This window comes from Pongo pygmaeus, chromosome 15 (genome assembly GCF_028885625.2).
Source record: "Pongo pygmaeus isolate AG05252 chromosome 15, NHGRI_mPonPyg2-v2.0_pri, whole genome shotgun sequence".
Taxonomy (NCBI): domain Eukaryota; kingdom Metazoa; phylum Chordata; class Mammalia; order Primates; family Hominidae; genus Pongo; species Pongo pygmaeus.
Window position 1 is genome coordinate 63,561,445 of NC_072388.2, and position 26,856 is coordinate 63,588,300.

Consider the following 26,856-nt stretch of genomic DNA (forward strand, 5'->3'; position numbering starts at 1 on the left):
TCTTTGACATCGTTGGCCTGGAGATGTGGCCCAGCACCTTCCCATCACCTTTTTCTTTGTGTCTCTCTGTGTCTTCCCTCTCCTCTTGTAAGAACAGCAGCCACTGGATTTGGGGCCCACCCTAAATCCTATCTGAAGTCATCTTGAGATCCTTAATTAATGGCATCCACAAAGACCTTATTTCCAAATAAAGTCACATTCTGGGGTTTCAAGTGGACATGAATTTTGGGGTGGACACTGTCTCACAGTAGGCAATGTCTGTGAAGTGGTGTCATAGCAGGGCCGAAACGAGGTGTGGCTAGGGAAGGTAGTGGGCAGGGTTGTGCCGGGGGCCAGGTTCTGACCACCTCCCTCCACACAGGACTACCTCTTGAAGATCATTGACACACCCGGGCTGCTGAAGCCAGAACAGGTCAGCGCCCTCTTTGGGAACATCGAAAACATCTACGCACTGAACAGGTGTGTGAATGGGCCTGACGCTCACCATGTTCTGCCTGCGCGGCCCACCTCAGGGCCTAGAGAGGAACCCTGGATGTCCCTGGTCTCATGGGCCTGTGACATGTGGGCCTGGGGCCTGATCTCTGAGGACAGGGAAGGGTGGTCCATCTCTGTGCCCTGGGCTGATGTGCTTTCTCTCAAAGGCGGACGGGGAGGTAATTTGAGGGTGTGTGCATGTTGGGTCCAGCCTGAGCTGGCGCCCCCTCAAGAGGCTGCTGGGCCCTTCCTTGCACACTGATTCTCTTCCCTGTGGGTGGCTTCTCCGTCCTTCTCATCTTTATTTTCCATTTGCACATCTCTTAATTTCTTATCCTCCTTTCCACTGACCCCCAAGGGCTCCCTGGAGATGATCTGACCTATTAGTGGATTGCACAACCCAGGCAAGACACATGTGGGAAGCCAAACAAGGCCTGGCCAGGGGCTGTGGGTCTGCTGCCTGGGACCACAGACTCCCCAGGGAAAGTGCACTGCTCTGGAGGGGCAGGGCTTGAGGGAACAGCGGTGCTAGGACAGGAAGAATCGTATCCCAGGCCCCTTAAGATGGGCAGAGGGAGTTCTGGCTGTGTAAGCTGGAGAAGTCTGGGAGGGCAGGGTGCAGGGAAGACTTAGGCCAATGGTGAGGGGTTGGGAAAAGAGGAGGAGCACAGAGGGAGGAGGCAGGGAGCAGTGTTTCTAGGGGCGCCAGGCCTCATCTGTCTCTCCCCATGGCCCACATCCTGGGCGCCCTGGCTCCTTTGCTAGTCCCCATTCTCTCTCCTTCACCCTTTAATCCTCTGCTTTTGTGTGTTTGACTCCTTCTGCCTGCAGAGGAGCTGTGTCCCCTCCCGAGGTGGGTACGGGGGTCGTCCCCTCTTCCTCTCCCGCTTGCTGAGCCTGTAGGTCTCCCTGACTTCCTGCTTTGTGGCTGCTTTGTGCTGGATACTTTCTGTGATTGCTGCCTGGGGCAGGGCTCCCTCTGAGGCTAGAAGCCCCTGTTCTTTAGCAAAGCAATAGGGCTGTCAGTCAGGGTTCGGGAGGTTGGGGAAGGAACAGTGAGGGGCATTGTCCTCTGACTGCAGAGGGTACAGTGGCTGCTCTCCCCTCACCCAGCCAGCTCCTCAGAGACCTGGACAGCTGTAATAGTGACCCCGTGGCTGTGGCCAGCTGCTTTGTGGAAAGGGTAAGAAGGGCTGGGCCCTTGCCTCTGTCCTACCTTGCTGAGAGCTCAGAGAGACAAGAACTGCCAGCATAAGAGGGCATCTGAGTCCTGGGGATCCTTTTCCGGGGAAAGTGCTGGGTGCTCTGTCTTGAATGAGAAGGGTGTTCTGAGGGAAGCCAGGGCTGCTGGGTGGATGGGATGTCCTTGACAAGTAGGTATAAAGATGGCTCTGTAGGCACTTGGGAACAGGGGACAGAGGATGCTCTGGGGGCCAGGGGCCTATCTGGTACCACCATCTTTACAATCATGAGAATCTCCCTGAAATCACTATTTTTGATCTCTTCTTAGAGCCAAGAGTTTGATATCTACACCCAATATTGCAACAATTACCCCAAGTGAGTAATTGGGGTGAGAGGGAAGGCAGAGCCATCTGGTGAGTCCAGAGCCCCCCACTTCCTCATCCAGGCCTTCCCCAGGTGGTGACTGGCCCTTCTCCCACTCCCAGCTCCGTGGCCGCCCTGACAGAATGCATGCGGGACAAGCAGCAGGCCAAGTTCTTTCGGGACCGGCAGGAGCTGCTACAGCACTCACTGCCCTTGGGCTCCTACCTGCTGAAGCCAGTCCAGCGCATCCTCAAGTACCACCTGCTGCTCCAGGTAGCCCCTCGGTCCTCCCAAGCACCTGGGGCCTGGGGAGGGCAGGGCCTTTGAGTCAGGGGCACCTAAGCGTCTATCTTCTGTGCAGGAAATTGCCAAGCATTTTGATGAAGAAGAGGATGGCTTTGAGGTGGTGGAGGATGCCATTGACACCATGACCTGTGTGGCCTGGTACATCAATGACATGAAGAGGAGGCATGAGCACGCAGTCCGGCTCCAGGTGCTCTGGGGCTGGGAGGCTGGGGGAGGGGCAGGGCTGGGTTGGCCAGGCTTCCGCTGGGAAGAGGGACTATGGTCACCCTGCTGGGATGAGCTGGGCAGTGGCACTGGGGGGAGCCTTTGTGGCAGGGTTTGCAGAGCCTCCTAAGGCCCCAGTGGCCTGACTCTAGGAATTGGGGCCCCTCTGCTGCAGGAGATTCAGTCACTCCTCATCAACTGGAAGGGGCCCGACCTGACCACCTACGGGGAGCTTGTCCTGGAAGGCACGTTCCGCGTGCATCGCGTGCGCAATGAAAGGACCTTTTTCCTCTTTGACAAAACACTGCTTATCACCAAGAAGCGGGGCGATCACTTTGTCTACAAGGGCAACATCCCGGTAACCAGGCCCTGCCCTATCTCCTCCGCCATCTTCTCTCCTTCCCAAAGAATCTGGGCTCCCTTTCTTGTCTGCTTCTTGGGGCTCCAGCACCACGCTTCTGAGATCACCCTCCCTGCTTCCCCAGGCTGTCAACCTTGTGCTTGACTGTCCTTTCCCTCTGCCCCTAGTGCTCCTCCCTGATGCTGATCGAAAGCACCAGAGACTCCCTGTGCTTCACTGTCACCCACTACAAGCACAGCAAGCAGCAGTACAGCATCCAGGTGAGGGGAAGGTGGGGCTCAGGGGCTAGGGAACAAGATGCCCAGGGGACACCTGCGTGGGACTCCTGGCTCCTCCGCTCACCTAGCTGCCCCAAGCCCCAGTGTCTCCATCTGTAAGGCAAGGATCATTGCAGGCACCCCTCAGGGTCAAAGTGAGGAGTCAGGTTAACCTCACAGAGGCCCCAGCATAGCCCCACTTTTTCTCCGCGGGTGGAAGCACTGTCCATGCTAGACAGCTTCAGCCTGTAATGATAACCCCTGGGTCCCTTTCCCTTGGGTCCTCCCAGGCCAAGACAGTGGAGGAGAAACGGAACTGGACTCACCACATCAAGAGGCTCATCCTAGAAAACCACCATGCCACCATTCCCCAGAAGGTGAGTTCCCCCAGCTCCTGACTGGGTGCAGGGAGAATGTGCTCCTCTGAGCCAGCCAGCTCTGCAAGGTCCATTGGGGGCTCACCTTCTGGATTTGGGCTCCAGTGGACAGTGAGTGTCAGTACAGCAGATGCCCCGGGCCTTGGTGCAGCACTGTGGGGTGTCCTCGTACAGCAACAGTGGGTCCTATGGGCAGGGAAGGCCGGCACGTGGTAAGGTAATAACCAGGTGCGTTTCCTTCCCCTTCAGGCCAAGGAAGCCATCTTGGAAATGGATTCCTATTGTAAGTGTACCCTTTTCTGCCTGTTTTGTCCCTAATCGTGCACATTGCTAGGTCAGGCTGCATCCTGGGGAAGCTTTACCTGATAATTTTATTCCAGGAGCAGGGAGGGCGGGCGTCTCCTGTTAAGGGCTGGGGGGTGAACTACATGATTAAGGATGCTCTCCTGCCGAGCGGTGGGACTCTCAGTGCCTGAAGCTCCCAGCTGGAAGATGGAGGGAGCTCTGGAGGCTCCTGGCCCTGGAGCTGGGTGGGTGTAGAGGTCTGGCTGGGTATGGACAGGGTCTAGGGTAGGCCAAGGCCAATTGGGAATCAAAAGCTTGATCGTCTCTCTCCTGGGTGCAGATCCCAATCGGTACCGCTGCAGCCCAGAACGGCTGAAGAAGGCTTGGTCCTCCCAGGATGAGGTGTCCACCCATGTGCGTCAGGGGCGCCGGCAATCTGGTAAGAGAAGGGCTGTGGAGGCAGGAGGCCTCTCCCTCACACCCTTGCCCGGACTGGGGACCATCTGCGGCAGTGTCCAGGGCTGTGGCTCTCACCTCTGCGGAAACCCTGGGAAAGGCTAGAGTGGGGCTGGACACACACCTGGGGCTCATCCTCTCCCTGTGCTGGTGCTCCCCACACCAGGTACCCCTGGGCCCTCATTGCCTACCAGGTCTGGAGCCCACCTTTTTCTTACTTTTTTCTTTTCTTTTTTTTTGAGAGATGGACTCTTGCTCTGTTGCCCAAGCTGGAGTGCGGTGGCTCGATCTCGGCTCACTGCAACCTCTGCCTCCTGGGTTCAAGCGATTCTCCTGCCTCAGCTTCCCAAGTAGCTGGGACTACAAGCGTGCACCACCACACCCAGCTAATTTTTGTATTTTTTAGTAGAGATGGGGTTTCACTATATGTTGGCCAGGCTAGTTTCGAACTCCTGGCCTCAGGCGATCCGCCCGTCTCGGCCTCCCAAAGTACTGGGATTATAGGTGTGAGCCACTGCACCCGTCCAGCCCACCTTTTTCAAGGCCCTAGGAATACTTGCTCGCTCGGGCCTTGGCACCCCTTCTTAGCCCCCTCCCTTCTTTGCCTCTCGGGAATACCAACACCAAGTCATTCAGGAGTGACACTTGGACATCGGGATGGCCCCAGCCCAGTCCTGGAACAACCGAGCAGAAGCAGGACCCGGAGAAAACGAGTTCAGTGGCACCAAACCCAGACAGGAAATATTTACTTTGGGTCTCAGGAAAAAGTTCCATTTTCCTCTCTTGAGCTTTCTTCCATTCCTGGACTTGCTAGGGTGTTGTTGGATTATTGGAATGAATCATCTATTTGAAAAGAGAAAACCTTGCTTTTATTCTTAACTCCGTGGTGATGGGCGTGTGTGTTTTCTACATTGATTTTTTCATTGCTATTTAGTGCAAGGCCCAGGGACAGGTCTGGCTTAAGCCAGGTGTCTGCCAAACATATACCCAAGGTGGGAGTTGGAGTGAGAATTGTCTTTAAGACCCCGGGAGAGAAGGATTCTAAAGTGACTGAGAGCAGTGTCCTGGCTTGGGTCCCACAAGTGTGTTGAGTTTTGATTGGTGATGACCTGTGGGTTCCCTGAATGTGTGTGTGGATTGACATGTGGGTGTTAGCCTTCTAGAAGGTGGAGCAGTGGCTTATAGAAGGCTTTTGTGGTTTTATGTTGTTGGTATTGCTCTGGGTGGATCTTGAGCCTAAGGCCACCTTGCTATGGTTGCAAAAGTTTTATGGTTTTTATAGTTAAAAGCTCCAAATAGGGGCATTGCTTTCTTCTCTCTATCCCTCTTTCTTTTCTCTTCTCTTCTCTTTTCTTTTCTTCTCCTGTAATTCTCTTCTTGGCCTCCTCAACTTGCCGTACCTTAAAATTTGAAGCTTCTAGCACACTGATGTGTTCAGCAAGTGATAATGGTGGTGGTAGTGATAGTAGCTCTATCCTAGTGTTAGCATCGAAACTTTAGCTATGGATGTACAACTCTTTGAATATATACTTAAAGCTGTTGAATTGTACACTCTAAATAGGTGAATCGTATTTGAATTATATTTCAATAAAGCTGTTAAAAAAAAACCCCAAACTTCAGGTGTCCAAGGCACTCAGGAAATGAGCCATTTTTAAAGAGCTGAAGTTTCCACATGGCTGAGATTTTTAGCCTGTAAATACTAAGAGTTGGATTTTTTCAAAAAATATTTTAAAAATGTTTTAACTGTTATGAAATTCCCTCCATCCCTCCCTCCCTCCCTCCCTCCCTCCCTCCCTCCCTCCCTCCCTCCCTCACTCCCTCACTCCTTCCCTCCCTCCCTCCCTCCCTCCCTTCCTTCCTTCCTTCCTTCCTTTCTCAGTCGCCCAGGCTGGAGTGCAGTGGCACCATCTCTAATCATTGCAACTTCTGCCTCCTGGGTTCAAGTGATTCTCCTGCCTCAGCCACCCGAGTAGCTGGGATTACAGGCATGCGCCACTACGCCCAGCTAGTTTTTTTTTGTATTTTTAGTAGAAACAGGGTTTCACCATGTTGGTCAGGCTGGTCTCGAACTCCTGACCTCAGGTGATCCACCCGCCTCGGCCTCCCAGAGTGCTGGGATTACAGGCATGAGCCACCCCGCCTGGCCAAAATAGACATCTTTCTAAAGCATGTTTTGTACTCTTGAGCCTTTTAAAACAGAAGGTGCTGCCCACCGTTGAACCTTTCCTTTTCTGGAGTTAATGCTACAGCATCACTTAGGGTGTGTGAACTGCCAGATGCTTGAGGGGCCCCAGAGGCTCTGGGTTGCCATAGAGACAGCCTGCGTTTGGCGTGTTGTGCCCGTCTTCATGGTTCTTCTGTAACACTGAAGTGTTTGTTCTCATCGGTCTAAGCATGCTTGTCTGTAGTAGCCCTTCTTCCCCTCCTGTCTGTTAGAAAGCGATCGTTCAGGCCAGGTGTGGTGGCTCACTCCTGTAATCCTAGCACCTTGGGAGGCCGAGGTGGGAGGATCACTTGAGGCCAGGAGTTCAAGACCAGCCTGGACAACATAGTGAGGCCTCATCTCTACAAAATTAAAAAGTTAGCTAGGCATGGTGGTGTGCACCTATAGTCCTAGGTACTCTGGAGGCTGAGGTGGGATGATCACTTAAGGCTGGAAGGCAGAGGTTGCAGTGAATGGATATCGTGCCCCTGCACCCACCAAGCCTGACTGACAGAGACCTTGTTGCAAAAACAAACAAAAAAACAAAAAAAAAGAAATCAATCTGTTGAACTTGTGGGAACTGTAGACCATAAAAAGATAAGGAAAGTCACTAGGGAGGGACTTGGGCCACATGCAGGCACTTTACTACCTGGGCTTAGCCATCTACTCTGACTTCCTTGAGGTTTTTTCTGCTTCTGCTTCCCACTCAGAGAGCTGAGATGAGCTGACAAGTATATTCTATTGATAATTAAGGTCTATTGTTTAATTTAAATTATGTGTCACTTATTATTCTTGACAAGTTTTAAAATGAAAGAAGAGAACATTTTCTACTTTCACTTTAAAAACAATTAGGCATTTACTTACATTGATACAGACAGTGTATGTATGTTGTGTGTGTCAGCAGAAAAGAGGTTCTTCAATAGGCCTACCTGCTGAGGAACAGCAAGATACCTTGGTAGACTTTCCTTCTGCTATACAGGTGTGTAGCAAATCATGGCGATCCCTGGGCCTCCCACTTACCACTAGCTGGGCAAGGATATGGATAGGCGAAGGCCGAGGCTCTGTAGAACTGGACCTTGAGACAAGGTCCTCTTATTCCTGCCCTCCAGTCTCAGGTGTATCCCCAAAAAGGCTGGGGTACAAGGTGATGACACTATTGGCCTAATGGATGTGTTTTGTATCCTGTCCCCAGAGCCTGGTCACTCTCCGTACAGCCGGGCAACTCTCCCCAGCGGGCAGCGAGGCTTCGTGATGCCAGGCCTTAAGGGCCGTAGAAAGTCGGGTGCGACCTCTGCTTTCCGGCTGGGATGCTGTGAGGGGCTTGGCAGCGGGTGTAGCTGATGCGCTGATATGCTCATTGCCAGGGAGGCAAGGGGCTTGAGGTGGAGCCTCCGGAGGACCTCCAGAGATGTTGCTAGTTGGTCTGAAGGGGGCAGCATGGAACTAACTCAGTCCCCTCCCTATGGCTCCTGGGCCAGGTGTGCTAATGCATTGCATCATGGGTGGTACTGCTCCGGCAGGGCTGGTAGTCACAGCGGGGGGTCCTGGAGATGGATGGGCCCGCCTCCCTGTCCGTAGGTGCAAAGGGGCTCGGCGACACTGTGGAAGGCAGCTTCCCTGGGGCCTATGACTGCAGGGGGCCAAGCCAGAGTGGACTTTGAGCTGGTGATGGGCTGGTGGCGCTGTGAGCTTGGGACCCAGCCAGGCACAGCAGTTTCCTGGCCTGCGCTGACTCTGCTCATGCTTTCCTCCTCAGAGCCAACCAAACACCTGCTCAGGCAACTCAACGAGAAAGGTGAGTGTGTGAGGTGGCCAGCCATTCCCAGTGAGCGGGGGAGGAGGAGGGGAAGCAGCTGACAACCTGGGGTGTGACCTGAGGGTGGGGGATTGTCAGAATAGTGTAGAGGGAACTCTGCCTCCATTCCCCCCTGGAAGAGGGCCTCGCCCCTGGCTGGCTGAGGAGAGGGGCTGGAGCTCTCCCGCATGCACAGGCCTCATGCCCTTTCCTCCGGAAACAACGAGAGCCGAGCAACAGGCACAGACCTGCGCTGCTCTGTGGCCCCTGGGCCCCTGCTCTGTCAGTCATTCTTTTGAAAGCCCAGGAGACTAGGTGAGGGAGGGTTCTGGGAGCAGGAGCCCCCAGTGAGGCCTTCCCCAGGGGGCTGTCCAGAGGTCTTTTTCCTGCTTACTGATCTCTTCCCCTCCCCTGCCCCTCACCCATGTGCTGGGGGACCCGGTGGTGATGTCCGCAGCCCGAGCAGCAGGAATGAAGGTAAAGGCCAGTGGGAGGAGGGGACTGGCTGACAGAGGAGGGTGGGACTGCCCAGGTCAGCCCCCAGCCCCTTCAGCCCTCATTGTCTTCATTCATTCAAAAAATGCCTACTAAGCACCTACTGTGTACCAGGCTGTGTGGCATAGGGCCACAGAGATGAATAAGACATGGGCCTTACCCTGGGGGCCCTTCCTAGAACAGCACCCTGGCTGGGGTCCTGCCCAGTGTGGACCTGCTCAGATTTCCCTCTCTCTAGGGTAGACAAGCAGGCAGGCCTGTTTGGCTTCTGAATTTTTGACCAGGTCCCAGCCTTTCCACCATGAGAACGCCCGCCCCTCCCTGGACCCCAGTGGAGACCTGAGTTGGGCATCTAGGTGTGGCTTTCTGTGTGAGGTTGCCCAAGAGGCTGGTCACGAGGGGGTCTTGTGCTCTGAACAGCATGCAGGCAGTGCTGGAACCCTCCTGGACTTTGGGCAGCCCTCCCGTACTCGGGGCCTGCAGCCAGAGGCTGAAGGGGCTACCCAGGAGGAGGAAGAGGAAGAGGAGGAGGTGGTGGAGGAGGAGGAGGAGGAGGAGGAAGAGCAGGCCTTTCAGGTCTCTCTGGAGGACCTGACAGGGCATGAAGGCAACGAGAAGGGGGCTGGGCCGGAGCCCCCAGGCTCAGAGGAGGAGGAGGAGGAGCAGGAGGAGAGCCTGGCGGTGGCGGAGCAGGTAGCCGACTTTGCCAGCTCCCTGCTGGCCGCCCTCCACTGCTGGCACTATCGGGCCAACGCTTTACTTTTCTCCCGGGGCGCTATGGTGAGGTGTCTCTTCGATCTCCCCTCCTTGCATGCTCCCTGGGATGCGCATGCCCACCCGAGGGCCCCCTCTGCTGCCCTCCTCACCCCACCCTGCCCTGGTTTTACTCCTCCCCTCAGCACTTAACACCCTCGCTCGCTGTCACACCCTGGTGAGCCCCTGGCATGCTCTGTTCCAGTACTGGGCACTAATCAATATAACGCCCAACAAGCATGACAAGTGGGGTGGGGTGGTGGGGGCAGGGAGAAGCTAGCACACAGTGGGGCTGGAAGGGTCAAGTCCACTTTGGAGGGACGGAAAGGTGGGCTGAGGTTTTTTGAAGCTGCATGCCTGACAAGGCTTTCTGCAGCCCCAGGCCTGGCAGTTCAGGTTGGCTCTGGAATGGCTCAGGTCCAAGACTGGCTCTCAGCTCAGCCCAGCCCCTTGGGGCGTGGGAGGCGCTGCCCGTGTTGGGATGCAGAAGGGATCAGCTTCCAGTTGTCTTGGAGTTGATGACTGACCTCTACCTCTGCAGGGAAAGGGGCGCAGGGAGTCTGAAAGCTCCAGGAGCAGCAGAAGGCCCAGTGGCCGGTCTCCAACCAGTACTGAGAAGCGCATGAGCTTCGAGTCCATTTCTTCCCTGCCAGAGGTGAGCGACCAGCAGGTGGGATGGGGATAGTAGGAAGAACTTGGAGTCCAGATTTTCAAGTCTGCAAATAGGGCTTTCAGGCATAGGCTCTCCCATTGGGCCCATGGGAACAGAGATTCCCCACCTCCCAGGACTCTCAGCCCTGCATGAAGCCTGTTTGGCCTAGAGTATATGGTTTGGTGAGCAGACCACCCCTTTCTATGAATTAGAAAAAGGCTCCCCTTTGGGCAGATGCAGTCCCATGTGAAGGGCACACAGCTAGTGGAAATGAACCAGGTATTAGGCTCCTTTCGTTAGGCCACCTTGTATGGGTTATAAGGCCCTGTCCCTGCCAGCATGCTAGACATTGAAATCACACCTGTGGTCACATGGGCAAAGGATAGCGAACTGGTATCTGTTGGACACCTCCTCTGTAACTGATGTGTTATTTCTTCCTTCTCTTCCCCGCAACAGCTCTAGAAGGAAAAGGGCTCTGAGTGGTTGATGGTGTGCCTAACACTGAGCAGCTTCTGAGGGGCGGGGCTGAGATCAGACCTAGGTCTGGGACTCAGAGGCCCACTCTCCTCGTCCTGCTGCCTTATGCTGTCTGTGGGTTGTGGGAAGCGGCATCCTTTACTTTCCCAAAGTTATAAGGGGAAGATCCTGAGCTACGGCCTGGACCTCATGTTGGACCCCACAGCCAGGACTGAGAAGCCTGGATGATACTGGATAGGAATGTAGCATGATGTCTTAGCTTGAGCTGCTGTAACAAAATCCCTTACTGCTACGTGGGTGGCTTAGTTGTTGCTCACAGTTTTGGAGGCTGGAAATTCTAAGGTCAAGATGCCAGCAGACCCTGGGGAGGGCTCGCCCTCTGCTTCGTAGATGGTGGCTTCTTGCTGTGTCCTCACATGGCAAAGGGGCAAGGAAGCTCCCTCGAGCCTCATTTGTAAGGGATCTGACCCCATTCATGAGGATGGAGCCCTCGTGACCTAATTTCCCAAAGGCCGCCCCTCTCATTCCCATCACACTGGGTGTTAGCCTCCACATGGCAATTTTAGAGATACACAGACATTCAGAGCAGAGCAAATTGGGGTGTCCAATAATAATACAATGAGAACCACCCATTACAAAGTTTAAAAGAAGCAGATGAAATTAATTTTAGTAGTATATTTTATTTAACCCAATGTATACAGAGTATTATTGTAACATGTAATCAACATAAAAAGTTACTGATATGTTTTATCCCTTTTTTTGTACAGAGTCTTTGCAATCTGGTGTGTATTTTATCCCAAGAGCAGTTTTCCATTTGGCCTAACCCCATTTCAGGTGCTCAGAAAGCCACAGGGGCTGGTGGCTCCCATGTTGAACAGTGCAAGTCTAGCTCATGGGTCTTGCTCTGCAGATTCTGAACTAGAACAGAAGGAATTATGTCTGATCTTAGAATTTAGTGTTTGCTCTTATCTCCCTAAAGATTGCTCTGGAAAGCTGCGTATGTCCGCAGTTTTGTGGTTCAAATTACTTTCAAGGTGGTCAAGAGGGAATTCTCAAGTTTGCTTTCTTCCTTGCCCATTTCCTGGGCGTATGCAGTTGTGCTGGGCCCACAGGTGCTGGGAGGAGCCACATTCCTGGTCCTCATCCTCTGACGGGATTCCAGCATGTGGCTGTGTTGCTGTCTAGACCCTAATCCACATGGGAGGCCCTGTGCCCTGAGGAAAATGAAATGGCCTCTCATGTTGCGCAGGTCTGGGTTTGAACCCTAGAACCTCCAAGTGAGGAGCCTCTAGGGCTTTGGGGAGCTGCCTCACCATCAGCCATGCTGGTTCCATGACGCTGTGAGAACCAGCCCCTGGGAACCTGGGGCCATGCCCAACCCACTGTTGTGTGTTCCCACCTTGTCCCTGTAGTTCCTAGGCTGGCTGCCATCAAGGTGTCGCCATCCTGCCCCATCTGCATTCTTACTGTTTTCTTTGGTTTTGAGGACATGGGCCCAGCATCCCCGCTGTAGGGTGACTAAAGGACACAGTCATGTTCCTCTAAGGACCCATCGCCTACTCCTAAGTCGTGCTCATTCTGATTGCCTTGGGTCCTAAACTACAGGTCCCTGTCATTGGGCCTTGAGCAGGCCATGCTGTCCCCTTGTTCCCCAGGTCCCATGAAGGAGGCTTTTTACTCATGTGAGCCTTGTCTGCTATGTTTCAGGTTGAGCCGGACCCTGAGGCTGGGAGCGAGCAAGAGGTATTTGCTGCTGTGGAAGGGCCCAGTGCCGAGGAGATGCCTTCAGACACAGAATCTCCAGAAGTCCTGGAGACACAGCTTGATGCCCACCAGGGCCTTCTGGGGATGGACCCCCCGGGTGACATGGTGGACTTCGTGGCGGCTGAGAGCACTGAGGACCTTAAGGCCCTGAGCAGTGAGGAGGAAGAAGAAATGGGGGGTGCTGCCCAGGAGCCTGAGAGCCTTCTGCCACCCTCCGTGCTGGACCAGGCCAGTGTCATCGCGGAGCGATTTGTCAGCAGCTTCTCTCGGCGGAGCAGCGTGGCACAGGAGGACGGCAAGTCCAGTGGCTTTGGGAGCCCGCGGCTGGTCAGCCGGAGCAGCAGCGTGCTCAGCCTGGAGGGCAGCGAGAAGGGCCTGGCCCGGCATGGCAGTGCCACAGACTCCCTCAGCTGTCAGCTCTCCCCAGAAGTGGACATCAGTGTGGGGGTGGCCACAGAGGACAGCCCTTCTGTCAATGGGATGGAGCCCCCAAGCCCAGGCTGCCCAGTGGAGCCCGACCGGTCTTCCTGCAAGAAGAAGGAATCAGCACTCTCCACCCGAGACCGGCTGTTGCTAGACAAGATTAAGAGCTATTATGAAAATGCAGAACACCACGATGCGGGCTTCAGCGTCCGTCGCCGGGAGAGCCTCTCCTACATCCCCAAAGGACTGGTAAGAAACTCCGTCTCCAGGTTCAACAGCCTTCCCCGGCCAGACCCAAAGCCAGTACCTCCAGTGGGGCGCAAGAGACAGGTGGGCTCCCGGCCGACTTCGTGGGCCCTGTTTGAGCTCCCAGGACCAAGCCAGGCGGTCAAAGGGGACCCACCTCCCATCTCAGATGCTGAGTTCCTCCCGTCTTCAGAAATTGTGAAGATCTGGGAGGGAATGGAGTCTTCCGGGGGGAGCCCTGGGAAGGGGCCAGGCCAGGGCCAGGCCAATGGCTTTGACCTGCATGAGCCACTCTTCATCCTGGAGGAGCATGAGCTGGGAGCTATCACAGAGGAGTCGGCCACCGCCTCCCCGGAAAGTTCCTCTCCCACTGAGGGGCGCAGCCCGGCCCACCTGGCCCGGGAGCTGAAAGAGCTGGTGAAGGAGCTGAGCAGCAGTACCCAGGGGGAGCTGGTGGCCCCACTGCACCCCCGCATCGTGCAGCTCTCCCACGTAATGGACAGCCACGTGAGCGAGCGCGTCAAGAACAAGGTCTACCAGCTGGCCCGCCAGTACAGCCTCCGGATCAAGAGCAACAAGCCAGTGATGGCCAGGCCACCACTACAGTGGGAGAAGGCCGCCCCTGAGAGGGATGGGAAGAGCCCCACTGTGCCCTGTCTACAGGAAGAGGCTGGAGAGCCATTAGGTGGCAAAGGTATGACGGGAGCGGCAAGTGGGCCCTTCCCCGAGTCTAGGAACTGAAGAGCCAATAAGGAGCCACTTGGCTCCTCGGGGAAAGTGACCTCTAAGGAGGCTCTACCAAAGGGAGAAGCTGGATCCTGGGTACTAAGGGCACAGGATGAGCCCTGGCAGCCAGTCCAGTGCTCTGAGGCCAAGCTTGCTCTCCTGGTATAAAGCCCTTTTGATGCCCTCTGCTCTGGCCCTTCCCATCCAGCAGAGGCTTCTGGAGGAAGCATGGCCCCAGGCCCCTTCTTTAGCAGGATGGGAGCAGAAGCTCTCTCCTCTTCCTTTGACTCCTGACCCCTTTCCACTGCCTTTTCTTCATTCTTCCCATGGCCCTTCGCGAAAGAGGCTGTGGATGGTAAGTGAGATTTCTCCCATCACACCCAAAACCCCAACAACCAGCCTTGACTGGAAAGTGAGTTGGGGCCTGCTCAGAGTACCCCCTTGCAGCTCTGCCCTCCCGCCCCATGCTTCAGGCAGTTTGCTCTCTCCTCACAGGTAAGAGGAAGCCGGTGCTGTCTCTATTCGACTATGAGCAGCTGATGGCCCAGGAGCACAGCCCTCCCAAGCCCTCCTCGGCTGGGGAGATGTCACCACAGCGTTTCTCCTTCAACCCGTCTGCTGTCAGCCAGAGGACCACCTCGCTTGGGGGCCGGCCCTCCGCCCGGAGCCCCCTCAGCCCCACAGAGACGTTCAGCTGGCCCGATGTCCGCGAGCTCTGCTCCAAGTATGCCTCCCGCGATGAGGCACGCCGAGCAGGGGGTGGCCGGCCCCGCGGCCCACCCGTCAACAGGAGCCACTCGGTGCCAGAGAACATGGTGGAGCCACCTCTGTCGGGCAGGATGGGCCGCTGCCGCAGCCTGAGTACCAAGAGGGGCCGAGGAGGCGGAGAGGCTGCCCGATCCCCTGGGCCTCTGCCCCAGAGCAAGCCGGATGGAGGCGAGACCCTGTATGTCACTGCAGACCTCACCCTGGAGGACAACCGGCGGGTGATTGTCATGGAGAAGGGACCCCGTCGCAGCCCCACTGCAGGGCTGGAGGAGAGCAGTGGCCAGGGACCAAGCTCACCGGTGGCCCTGCGGGGGCAGGTTCAGGACTTCCAGCAGTCTGCAGAGTGCCAGTCGAAGGAAGAGGGTTCCAGGGACCCGGCAGACCCGAGCCAGCAGGGCAGAGTGAGAAACCTTAGAGAGAAGTTCCAGGCCTTGAACTCTGTCGGTTGATGCTGACTCCTGGGGGAGGGAGGAGTCACGTTGGAGGTTGGGGAAGAACCTGGGCATCCTTCCCCTCAAGCCTGGGCTCATGGAGCCCCTGCCCAGGGCCCTTGGGTGGCCGGAAAGTCCATCCCCTCTGCCCTTCAGGAAGGATGCTCCCGTGTGCAGGGGTCTCCTGCCTGTGCCATCCACTGGGGCTCGAGACAACTTCTCACTTACCTGTGAGGCCGGTGTGGCTGCTTCCCTTGTAAATAGTTGTTCTCTGGTAAGAAGCCAAATATTTAAGCTCACTTCTTCCCAGAGAGAGCAAGCTCTGCTCAGGCCTCCAGCGTTGGCTGGCCACGGCCACAGCCAGATGGAGGAGCCCACCCCCAGGAGACTCAGGCAGTGGCCTGGAGAGGCTTTGTTCTGTAATGGTGCCTTTTCTTAGAGTCCAGGCAGGAATGAAGCCAATAATTTATTGCTTTCCATTCTGTGGTATGATGTGTGCGTGTGTGGCCCCTGTTTATTCCCCTCCTGTCAAGAGTGAAGTGGATTCAGTTCAGGTACTTTTGAGGGTTGTTATGCTGACCCTGTGGTTGTCGCTGATGTACACACATTTCATTATTTGCCAATGGTGCAATAACCACTGCTGACCAACCCACTATGTGTGAACTCCTTCCTAGGCTTGGCTGGGGTAGGGAAGGTTATTCATGGGCCAGGGATGTCTTAGGGAGATGGAGACATGGAGGTTGTTCCTTCCATACTCAATTATCACCCGGGCTCATGAAACATAAGTCACCCGGGTACTGGTGGGAAAGGTGGGGCAGGAGGATGTGAGGGCGGGAGCTTGCTTTCTGCTGTCTAGACTCCCATGGGCTTCTCTGTCTAGCAGCAGCCTGCTGTCCTGTCTAGGGTAGGGGGTCCCGCATGCCAGCCTTTTGCTCTTTTCCCCAAGGGCCAGAGTTGGACTAAAAAAAGGGAGGTGGTGAGGTGGATAGACTGTTTTTCTCATAAGCAGATGCTCCCAGTATCTGGTGCCTTTTGCGTTTCTCTCCGATCCCCAGGAAACATCCTGGAAGGCAAGGATTTTTTTTTTTTTGAGACAGAGTCTCATTCTGTCACCCAGGCTGGAGTGCAATGGTGTGATCTTGGCTTACTGCAACCTCCGCCTCCCAGGTTCAAGCAATTCTTGTGTCTCAGCCTCCCAAGTCGCTGGGACTATAGGCACGAGCCACCACACCCAGCTAATTTTTTGTATTTTTAGTAGAGACGGGGTTTCGCCGTGTTGACCAGGCTGGTCTCGAACTTCTGACCTCAGGTGATCCACCCACCTCGGCCTCCCAAAGTGCTGGGATTACAGGGGTGAGCCACTGCATGCGGCTGAAGGCAAGGATCCTAAACTCGGAGACTACAAATGTCCTAAAGGTGTCTGCAACATTGGATGAGGAGTACAAGTGCATTTTTCTGGGATGATTCCTCCCTTTTTATCACATTCTCAGAAGTGTTTTTGATTCAGAAGAGTTAGGAATGCCTCCCTATTTCAGTTGGGTTTTCTGCCCTTTCTCCACGGAGGTCCAGACTCATTTTGCTCAATTTTTTTTCTAGCTGGGGCCTGGGAGGTGGAGGCTGCAGGGCCTGGGTGGTAGAGCTGCCTGACAAGTGTTCAGCAGGGGCTGCTGGGTCAGAGCCCTGTGGGCCTTCTGACTCAACCTGAAGATGGGTCTGCTGAGTTTTAACAAGGTCAAGGGAAGATCAGAGGGACCCAGATTCTTTTTTATCCCCCGCCTTGAAACGGCGTCTTGCTCTGTCGCCCAGGCTGGAGTGCAGTGGTGCAATCTCAGCTCACTGCAACCTCCGCCTCCCTGATCCTCACACTGTCCAGTGCCCTTGTGGTTACTCAGCATCATATCTTGAGACTGGCCTGGCAGGAGCCAGTGACTGTGGAATGACCACAGAAGATTCAGGGCAGCTGCCAGACCAGGGGCTATCTCTGCCCTGCGCTGCTTCTGCTCAAGAGAGGTTGTCACTAGCCTCTGATCTTCCCTTGAAGAACCCGACTGGGGCTCTTCAGAGGGTGGGGCCCAGGAAGTTGTAGTTAACCCCTTCCCCAGGCAGTCCTTACACAGCCATCTAGGTATGCCTGGGAACCTTGCACCAGGTCGGTGGTTCTCACTGGCTGTCCATTGGAATGATTGGGGAGCCTTTTGGAAACGCAGTGCTTACATTCCATCTCCCTAGACCAACAGAAACTGCCCTCTGGAGGTGAATCCCAGGCTTAGAGATTCTGATGATTCTGCGGTCCAGCGAGTGCTGAGATCTGTCCTGAGCTCTGTGGGGAGGGGCCTGGACTGATCACTGCTTGGAAATGATTTTGCCCTACAGTGGCCTTCAAGTTGATCAAATGCATGAATGAGCAAGTTTTTCTTGGAGTTTGTGGTGAAGCCCAGGACCTGGGTGCTTGCAGTCGTCCTGTAAGGCTCCCAGGGACAAGCTAGAGAATCTGGCTGTCCGTCTGTCTCCATGGTGCCAGCCCTCTTAGGCTCAGTTCAAAGGGAGAGGAGGCTAGTTAAATAAGAAACTGAGAGCAATATGGAGCATTATTGGTTTATTAGAAAAACTAGTAAATGGGTTTCCTCTGGTTGGTGGAAGCACGGTTGAGCAAGTGGAGGACAGGACCCAGCTGGCCCCAGGGCCAGCCCCAGATTGCATGGTGTGTGCCCAACAGGGTTGCATTCCTCTGCAGCCGCCACCTCCTCATTTCCTCCCTGAGCTTGTTTGTCCAAGCCACCAAGCCATGTGGTCCCGCTGGCTTCATCCTCCTCTGGATTCCTGCCCCCCTCCCATGAAGGGAGGAAGAGGATTCAGGGTCAGCCTAGGGGACCCTGGTTCCCTCCGATAAGCAGGAAGGAGGAGGGATGTGGAGGAGAGGCTGAGCCTTCCACGGGCCTCCTGTTAGGGGTGTTAGTGGAGGCCAGGTTGGGGAGGGAAGCCCAAGGACCCTCCACACCTCCCACAGCCAGAGTCAGCTGAGGCTGGGACAAAGGGGAAGGAGAGAGGGAAGGAGGACCGCCCGACCTCGCCCAGAAGGAGCTTCCTCTAAACTGCCCTGGGGAGGAAGCCTGGTATGCTGGTGTGGACTGGAGCTGTGTCAACCTAGTGTGGGAATACTGTCAAAAGACTGTAAAGTAGAATAAGGAGAGAAAAAAAAAAGACCTGCTAGAGCACTGGGAGAGCTTAGCCCTGGTGTGGCACACACAGGGTCTCCCAAAGCTGGATGCCTGCATTTTCAGTCTAGTTGGTTGAATGTCTTGGGGCCTGGGTGACAGAAGGGATGTGTGGGGAGCTGGCAACAGAATGGTCACATGCAGCTGGCTGCCCTGGACCAGGCCAGGGGACCTGGGGTGGTGAGATGCTAGCTCTTCCACTGGAGCCCTTCCTTTCTCGGGTCTGTGGAGTTGCTTGCTGGAAATGCCTCACTTCAGGTGCTGATTTGGCACACGTGGAAGGGGGACGGTAGGCCCTTGTCCCTTGACTCCCTAAAGACTGGCCCAGGGAAACAGTTGAGGGAGATGTTTGCCACCATCTGCCCTTCAGCAAGGAACCTGCTCTCTGCCGCAGAGGAGGACATGCCTGCAAGTGCACCAAAGGCCTACTTTATTGCTAGGTGAGTGCAGTCACCTCACTGCCTTGGTTTCCCCAGATACAGAAAGAGGCTGGTGAGTGATACACACTAGGTTCCCTGTATAGGGTCATATGTACCAAAGCCAAATGAAGACCTTGCCCACTAGGGCGGGAACCTGGGGATATCAGGCTCCATCGGAAGACGTCTTCCTTCCTGTGGCTCCTGCCTGCTGCAGTTGGTGTCACCCTGACATGGTGTCACCCTGACATAATGTCAGGGCCACAGGGTGGAACTGATTTCTGCCGGCACTGGTCAGCACTCAGGGTTCCTCAGGGGGCCTCATTCTGGATGCCTGCCCCTGTGGCTTCTACCTGAACCTCACCCACTTCATCTCCATGGAACTAAGGTCCTTCTCACGGGGAAGGTGACAGAAACTGACTGCAGGCCCTGGGGACTTTTATGGTTTCTCTGGGGGGAAATGCTTGCTGCCACCCCCCGCCCCCACCCGCTTGACTCCTCTCTTGGACCTAACCCTAGTTAGCTACTGGGCCAGGACTGTGTTGCTTTTGGAGTAGAGTGGTGGGGAAAATCCTTATGGAATGAGCTCTCTCTCCCTCCAGAAGTATGACCTGAGCAGCAAGGGGAAGGCCATTCCTGGGGACATAGGTTGCAGAGCTTCTGGAGCTTCTGGAGCTTCTGGTGCTCAGGGCTGGAGGGTGGTAGATATTTGACCTCTGTACTCATGTGACCCCCTCCCCGCCAAGACCTGGGGCCAGGACCTGGAGAAGCTGATCAAGGGGTACCCCACCTTCATGGCTCTGGCCCTGACATTTGTCCCAGTTGTGCAGGGGTAGCTGTCACATGGGTGGTGATACAAAGACATGGCTGTGTCTGCCACCCCAAGACAATAGGTGATCAACTTTACTGTCTGCCCAGCCATTACCCTCCGAAGTCCCAGCTGCAGACAGGATGCAATTGAGCATTTGGCTTTGGGATGCTTTACTGCAGGTGTGGGGGTATCCATCTTATATCTGGGGCCCACACTGTCCCCTAGGGGGCCTATGTCTGTTGGATATTGCTGGTTTGGCTGCCACTGGGAGTGGGGGGAGGGTCCCAGCATTGAGAGGGAGAGCCTTAGGCAGTGTTGTGACATACCTGTCACTCCTTCAGATCAGAGCCCTGTGCCCTAGCCACGGTTTTCAATGAGGAATGGTCTGACCTTGCTGCCCCTCCTGGGACTGCCTGTGGTGGCACAAAGGGTGCTGGAGGCATTCAGCCAGGCCCTGTCAACCGTGGGAGGGTACCCTTTGATCTGGGGGGAGAAGCAGAGAGGAGGGATGTGGTGGCCCCTGAGGTGAGAGTCCCAGTTCTGCGGAAGCCCAGCGGGAAGGAGGCTGGCAGCACCCAAGGCCCTGCACCCAGTCTGGTCCCCTCAGTCCCCCTGAGCCCCTGGCCCAGAGCTAGGGCTTTGTGGGCCACCTGAAGGCGCCTTCCTCATGCCCCTAGGGGGCTGGCCGTGCATTTCCAGTGTCTTCTTCCTTTCCCCTTTCCCTGGCTGCCGCCAGGTGGGAGGTGACCCCAAGCAAGACTTGCTTTAGGAAGGGGCAGCGTTTGAGGAACCCCATCAGCCTTCTCCAGCTTTTTTTTTTTTTTTGGGTTGGGGGTAAGGGGCCTGCGCACCCTCGGCTCAGGAGCAGGGTGGGAGAGGAGGGGGTGTGCCTCAGAGAACCGTTTCCTGCCCCCAGGCCTGGAGGCCCCAAAGGCGCCAGAGGAGCTGGGAGCCCCTGTCCCTGGAGCGGAGCCAGCGCGGGCGAGGGCATGGAGGGGGCGTCGGCCCAGGACACGCGGGCGAAGGCAGCTTTTGTAGTGCAGCGTGGGGCCCGGGGGCCCGGCCCGCGACTCGACTCGTCTCGATTCGACCGGCGGGCGGCGGCGAGAGGAGGCCAAGGCCTGGGCTGCCCGGTCTCTGCGTGTCCCTACTCCGCCGCGCCCGCCAGCCCCACCCGCTACTTCTTTTTGGGGAAGAAGCTGAATCTCTTCTCCTTGTCCTTCTTGCCGAGGCTGGCGTCGGGGCCGGAGAGGGAAGGCAGGGGCAGGCTCTGCGCCTTGACGCGGATGCTCTGGGACTCGTTGATGGCGGTGCTCACGCCCTGCAGCCAGGACAGCATCTCCTCCTGCGGGGCGGAGGGTCACGGTGGAGTCTGGAGGCCCACAGCCCTCCACCTCCCGGGCCAGGCAACAATGAGGGGGCTCTTGGGACTGCCCCTTCTGAGGGGGCCTCCAGGGCAAGCGGCCTGGGGTCCTCCACCTACCGCTTTCTTAGCCAGGTCTGGGCTAGGCTGCCCGCGCTTACCTCATCCTTGCCGTGGAAGAGCCACTCGCTGCCATTACTCAGCCTAGGAGGACAAAGGGTTTCCTGTCATGGAGACACCTCTGGAGGGGGCGCTGGGCAGAGGGCTGGCTCTGATCCCACAAAACCCTGAGCCGAACATCCAGACCCCTCTCAGGCAGCCCAGCACTTTCTGAGAGGTCAAAGTCTGGACCATCAGCCTCTTTGATTTGAAAAACCCCTGAGGAGCAGCTCAGGCCTGGAGCTGCTCCCATACAGAGGGCCTCTGCCCTGCCACTAATGCCAAATCAAGCCATCAACCCGAGCTTTCAAAGGCCGGGAAGGCCTCACCTCAGCTTAAAGACGTGCTTCTTCTTCTTGTAGTTGGCAGCAATCTCACAGATGGCATGTCTCAGGGCCAGGGGTTCCTCCCCATGGTAGGGCATCCCCAGGGCCAGGTTCTTGGCATCCTTGTAGAAGGTTAGCTCACTGTTCCTGAGCACACAGTACAGGTTGTTCCAGGACCTGCAAAGATGCAGACAGGCAGGTCACCCACATCCTGATATGGCATCTCTAGAGTCAATTCCTATAGCTTCACCGTTAAAAAAAAAATTATGCCATGTTTGTTCTGATACATAGTAACATGTTTTATTGTTAAAAAATCATCTGCATGTAATTTCATTACAAAAAATTAGCTATTATTAACATTTTATGTATTCCTTCTAGTCTTCACATTTTTTTTTCTACTATTCACAGATAGCTAAAACTGGGTTATGTATATATTCCATTTTATATCCTGTTTCTAAGCATAACACTAAATCATGAGTATTTCTCCATATCCTCAAATATTTCTTTTTTTGCCAGGCACGATGGCTAACACTTGTAATCCCAGCACTTTGGGAGGCCGAGGCGGGCGGACCGCCTGAGGTCAGGAGTTCAAGACCAGCCTGGCAAACATGGTAAAACCCCGTCTCTACTAAAAATACAAAAATTAGCCGGGCTTGGTGGCGCATGCCTGCAGTCTCAGCTACTCAGGAGACTGAGACAGGAGAATCGCTTGAACCCAGGAGGCAGAGGTTGTAGTGAGCCGAGATTGAGCCACTGCACTTCAGCCTGGCTGACAGAGACGAGACTTTGTCTCAAAAAAAAAAGTATATATATATAATATATAAATATTTATATATACTTTATTATATAATTTATATCATATAATATTTATATATTTATTATATATTATATAATACATATATAAAATATATGAAATATATAAATATATAAAATATATAATATATAATGTATATTACATTATATATCACACTATATAATACATTATATTTTATACATTATATAATGTATATTTTATACATTATATAATGTATATTTTATACATTATATATAATACATTATTATACATTATATAATATGTAGCAATTATATATCATATATATTATATAACATTTATATTTTGTATATAATATATATTATATAACATTTATATATTGTACATAATATATATATAATATGTATATATTTCATATATATATATATTTAGACCGAGCCTCTGTCACTCAGGCTAGAATGCAGTGGTGCAACCTCAGCTCACTGCAACCTCTGCCTCCCAGGTTCAGGCGATTTTCTTGCCTCAGCCTCCCGAGTAGCTGGGACTAAAGGCACAAGCCAACACACCCGGCTAATTTTTGTATTTTTAGTAGGGACGGGGTTTCACCACGTTGGCCGGCTGGTATCAAACTCCTGACCTCAGGCGATCCACCCACCTCAGCTTCCCAAGGTGCTGGGATTACAGTCCTGAGCCACCACGCCCGGCCCCTATCCTCAAATATTTCTTAAAATAATTTTGAATAGCTATGTGGAAGACTATCACAATCCCTTTATTGATGAACCTTATAATACTGGAAAATGTGCCCATAATTTAAATAGCAATGTGATGAACATTCTTACACATAAATCTGTGCCTATAATTCTGATCTTACCTTGAAGTACACTTATAGAACTATCACGTCTTAAGACCAACAGTAAAAAATTAACTTTTTACAGTATTTCTACATCCATTAGTGTATTTGATTCTCACTATAGAACTGTGAAGGAATGAACAGGGTTTTGTTTCAGTGATTGTTTTTTGTTTTGATGAGATGTGCCAAGTATACCAAACTTTTTAAAGGAACAAATTTTACAAATAGGGCTCATGTCGGCCGGGCGTGGTGGCTCACACCTGTAATCCCAGCACTTTGGGAGGCTGAGGCGGGCGGATCATGAGGTCAGGAGTTCGAGACCAGCCTGACCAACAAGGTGAAACCCCATCTCTACTAAAAATGCAAAAAAAAAAAAAAAAAAAAATTAGCCAGGCGTGGTGGCACATGCCTGTAATCCCAGCTACTCAGGAGGCTGAGGCAGGAGAATCACTTGAACCTGGGAGGCGGAGGTTGCAGTGAGCCAAAATTGAACCAGTTCACTCCAACCGGGGTGACAGAGTGAGACTCTGTCTAAAATAACAAAACAAAACAAAAAAACAAAAAAAGACAAATAGGGCTTATGTCAACTGGCATGTTTGGTGAGAGCATCAAACTGATAACTGAACAGGTGGGCTAGCCCGAGCCGCGTCACTCACACATGGGAAGCATGTTGCTGCATTTCTACAGCAACAGACTCTGTTTCCTCCTCCTCTTCATCCTCCTCCTCTGTCTCCCTCCTCTCCTCTCCCTCTTCTCCTCCCTTACTTTTGAGGGCAGGAAGGTGGGGAAACTAGTAGGACACATAGGGAGGAAGTTCTGGAAGGTCAGAGAGAGAAACCGACCCATACAAAGCTGGCTGCAAAGCCATTTTACGAAGCCCCATTTCTGACTCTGCGCTCAGGGATCTTTCCTCTAGCAGAAAGGCAGTTACTAAGAAGGAGCTGGGTCTTTGGAGAAAGAGCTTGCCTTGAACTAATGACTTAACCTTTCTGAGACTCTGTTTCCCTTGGAAAATAGAAACATCAGTGTCACAGGATTGTTGGGAAGATTTTATCAGTCTTAACATAATGCCCGACACATAGTAGATGCTCAGTAAATGTTAGTTTCCCCTTTCCGGGTAGACTCTCCATTTAAGCAATAAATAAACCTCTTCAGGGCAATTGGGCCCCCAAATGGTTCCTTTTTGGAATTTGGAATCCCTTTCATGGGTCCCCCAGACACATCCTGCGTGCTCATGCTGCCAGCTGTCCCTGGGAATATGGCTGGCTTCAACCTCCTGGCGCTGCCCTATTTTCCTGGGACCCTGGACTGCTGCTAGAAAGAGGAGGCCCCCGGGGGCCCCAGGCAGAGACAGCCCTAGATAGACCAAACCCGAGGACATGACTGTTTCAGGGTCAGGAAAAGATGCAGCCTTTGAGTCAGTTCTCAGGGTCATAGAGTCACCAGATGACAGCACTGGAAGGGACCTCTGGGGGGCGACTAGGCCATGCCCCATCCCCATCACTCCCATTTTACAGCTGAGGACACCGAGGCCTAGACTGGTAAAAAGCGGGACTCGAACAAGGATGTTGTTAGCACCAAGACCTACCTAACCTTTAGAGCTACCTATCCCTAGCCCTGGGATGATAGGATAATAACAGCTAGTGTTCACCAAGCGCCTACTGTGTGCCAGGAACAGTATCTGTAGTGAAAAGACATACTGTTCTCATCATCCTCTCCTTCCAAATGGGGAAACTGATTTAAAGAGGTTGAGTAACTTGCATGAAGACACAGGATTTGAATTCAGGACCAGAACTGGAGATGGGCTTTCCCATCATGCCAAGTAGCCCTCGGGGCTGGCCCAGAGGGGTGCCCAGGAGTTCTCACAGGCTGAGGCAGAAGGCACCCCTCCCCCAGCACATGCCCATGTCACCAAGGCTCTGCTAGCAGAGAGGTCCCTGGGAACTGCCCAACCTACCCTCAGCCAGCAGCCTCTCCCGCACTCACCTGTTGGAAGCCTTCTTGTTGGGCCCCTCCAGGTCATGCTTGCGGCCCAGGTAGCCTTCCATCTGCACGCTCTGCCCATGGTCCCGCGGGGCCAGCAGTGTTGTGGGCTCATCACCCTCGCTCAGAGGCGTATCTAGGATCTTAAAGAGGGGCTCCGTGGCGGGCCTCTCATCTCCAGCGGATTTCTGCCCATCCTCCTGCTGCCCCGGTGGTGGTGGCTGCTGCAGGTTCTGAGGCCACGTTCCCTCTTCTTCCCCCTGCTCAGGGCATAGGGAGGAGCACAACTTTCTGGGGACTCTGGCCTAGAGATGGCTGTTCTCAGCAAAACTGGGAGGTCAGCAACCACCCTCCCCACACCCCCAAGCCTACTTCCTTTCTCCTCCCACCTCCTGGCCCACCCTGGCTCCCCCACAACCTGCTATGGGTGCCCACTTGCTTCTCTACTCTGCCTGTGCTTCTGGCTCCATTTCCATCCCATTCTCCCTTCAGAGAGCTGCAGGGTGGCCCCCTCTCTCCAATGTAACATAGCAACGGAACGTTCTCAGAGTGAGCCAAAGGGGCCTGAGTGATTATTTCATTAAAGGGGTGTGAGGGGGGGCAGGTTCCAATGCTGCTAGCAAAGCTCTGGCCCCTCCCCTTGCTGCAGCCAGACTCGTATGAGGAAAGTTCTGATGCTAAGACAAGTTCGACAACCACTTATACTAGAATGTTGAATGGGAACTCTTCTGGTACTTTCAAATTGTGTCTAAAGCCCTAAAACTAAGGGTACCAGGTCCTAAGTCTGCCCCTGCCACCTTACAAAGGGAGAACCCAGACCCTCCCTGGCCATCAGCAGGTCTAACAGGTCCTTTCTCCATCATTTGATGGGAACTTTTTGGACAGGGCAGTGGTTCCCAACCCTGGCTGCCTTCCGCAATCACCTCAGGTGCTTTCAGAAGAAACATTCTCAGGCTGTATCTCAAGATGCTGAGTTAACTGGCCCCGGGGGTCAGCACGTTGGTATCTCTTACTGAGCATTTCATGGGATCTAATGCGCAGCAGGAGTTGAGAATCCCCCTCGTAAGGAGGCACTGCCTTGGGGAACTGCTGTGGTCTTTACCTCCCTGCACCTCCCTGTGGAGACTTGGGGATGCCTGGCCCCTGCCCAAGTCAAGGGAGGGGCCTCCAATGGTGCCACTCACTGTATGACATACAGGTGCCCACGAGAAAGGGAAGCTGACCTGCCATTCCCTGGCTGGGCATCTCCTTATGCTAGACCTTGCTGATCTGCCCTTTTGCCTGTTGGGGCAGAAGAAAGAGAGGGCAGGACAGATTGGGGCAGCAGGGGGTGGCCTCCTATTGCCAGGTGGGGCAAGAATGGGTGGGTCTCCTCCGTGCCAAGTGAGCACCAAGGAAGGCAGCCTCGCTGGAGCCATCTGGCCAGGACCCGGTCCCAAAGGCCTGACTGCTAAACACCTTTCAGCAAGAGGTAGGAAGGCCACCAAGCAGCTGGATGCCTGAAGCACCAAGGACATCTTCAGCCAGGAGGTCAGAAAATGTCCTTTTTTTGCTCCCTCCTCCCTGCCCCAACAGCTGAAGACAGAGGTCCAGAAGAGTGCTGGGGAGGAGAGGGAAGGAGCCAGGAGAGAGCAGACCATGTTCTCCTCCCTGGTCTGAGTCCTTTAGACCATGGGGCAAACTGGAAACAGAGGATGGAGGATGGGAGGATGTGGGCCCCATGTTGGACATCAGATTGAAGCTTTAAATTGAAACGACTGGGCAGACTTTTTATCCACTGAAAGTGACCAGGGTCTGCCTGAGGTGGCCTTAGGAATGGGAAGGGGGGCTCAATGGAGACGTTGGAAGGCAGTGGTTGCAAGAAAGATAAAACTGGTCATGTTTGTATCTCATCAAATTAGGACTGTTCAGTAAACAGGTTACATGGTAGGATTCCAGTAAGATTTCATTTAAAGAAAGGGTT

The 26,856-nt window shown here is 54.1% G+C and overlaps 2 protein-coding genes across 8 annotated transcripts in view; one reads left to right on the forward strand and one right to left on the reverse strand.

Moving 5' to 3' along the window:
- PLEKHG3 (pleckstrin homology and RhoGEF domain containing G3) overlaps positions 1 to 15,650 on the forward strand; it is a 42,074-nt gene extending 26,424 nt beyond the window's left edge. Inside the window, exons 3-19 of one of the 6 annotated variants that reach the window (XM_054449864.2) lie at positions 362 to 459; positions 1,588 to 1,657; positions 1,985 to 2,031; positions 2,142 to 2,292; positions 2,381 to 2,512; positions 2,705 to 2,887; positions 3,058 to 3,150; positions 3,438 to 3,524; positions 3,774 to 3,807; positions 4,150 to 4,248; positions 7,661 to 7,750; positions 8,225 to 8,263; positions 8,721 to 8,740; positions 9,179 to 9,451; positions 10,053 to 10,166; positions 12,348 to 13,767; positions 14,295 to 15,650. In XM_054449864.2, the coding sequence (XP_054305839.2) occupies positions 362 to 459; positions 1,588 to 1,657; positions 1,985 to 2,031; positions 2,142 to 2,292; positions 2,381 to 2,512; positions 2,705 to 2,887; positions 3,058 to 3,150; positions 3,438 to 3,524; positions 3,774 to 3,807; positions 4,150 to 4,248; positions 7,661 to 7,750; positions 8,225 to 8,263; positions 8,721 to 8,740; positions 9,179 to 9,451; positions 10,053 to 10,166; positions 12,348 to 13,767; positions 14,295 to 15,016 (3,672 nt within the window). In that variant the 3' untranslated portion in view covers positions 15,017 to 15,650. Of the gene's footprint in view, positions 1 to 361; positions 460 to 1,587; positions 1,658 to 1,984; positions 2,032 to 2,141; positions 2,293 to 2,380; positions 2,513 to 2,704; positions 2,888 to 3,057; positions 3,151 to 3,437; positions 3,525 to 3,773; positions 3,808 to 4,149; positions 4,249 to 7,660; positions 7,751 to 8,224; positions 8,264 to 8,720; positions 8,741 to 9,178; positions 9,539 to 10,052; positions 10,167 to 12,347; positions 13,768 to 14,294 lie in introns of all 6 variants that reach the window. The other 5 variants (XM_054449863.2, XM_063651678.1, XM_054449865.2 and 2 more) reach the window with 5 other exon arrangements.
- A 1,927-nt stretch (positions 15,651 to 17,577) lies between these two features.
- SPTB (spectrin beta, erythrocytic) overlaps positions 17,578 to 26,856 on the reverse strand; it is a 134,010-nt gene continuing 124,731 nt past the window's right edge. For both annotated transcript variants that reach the window (XM_054449862.2, XM_054449860.2), the window contains 4 exons: positions 24,897 to 25,153; positions 21,292 to 21,465; positions 20,965 to 21,007; positions 17,578 to 20,785 (listed from right to left, as the gene is read on the reverse strand). In XM_054449862.2, coding sequence (XP_054305837.2) covers positions 20,618 to 20,785; positions 20,965 to 21,007; positions 21,292 to 21,465; positions 24,897 to 25,153 — 642 coding nt within the window. In that variant the 3' untranslated portion in view covers positions 17,578 to 20,617. The remainder of the gene's footprint in view (positions 20,786 to 20,964; positions 21,008 to 21,291; positions 21,466 to 24,896; positions 25,154 to 26,856) is intronic.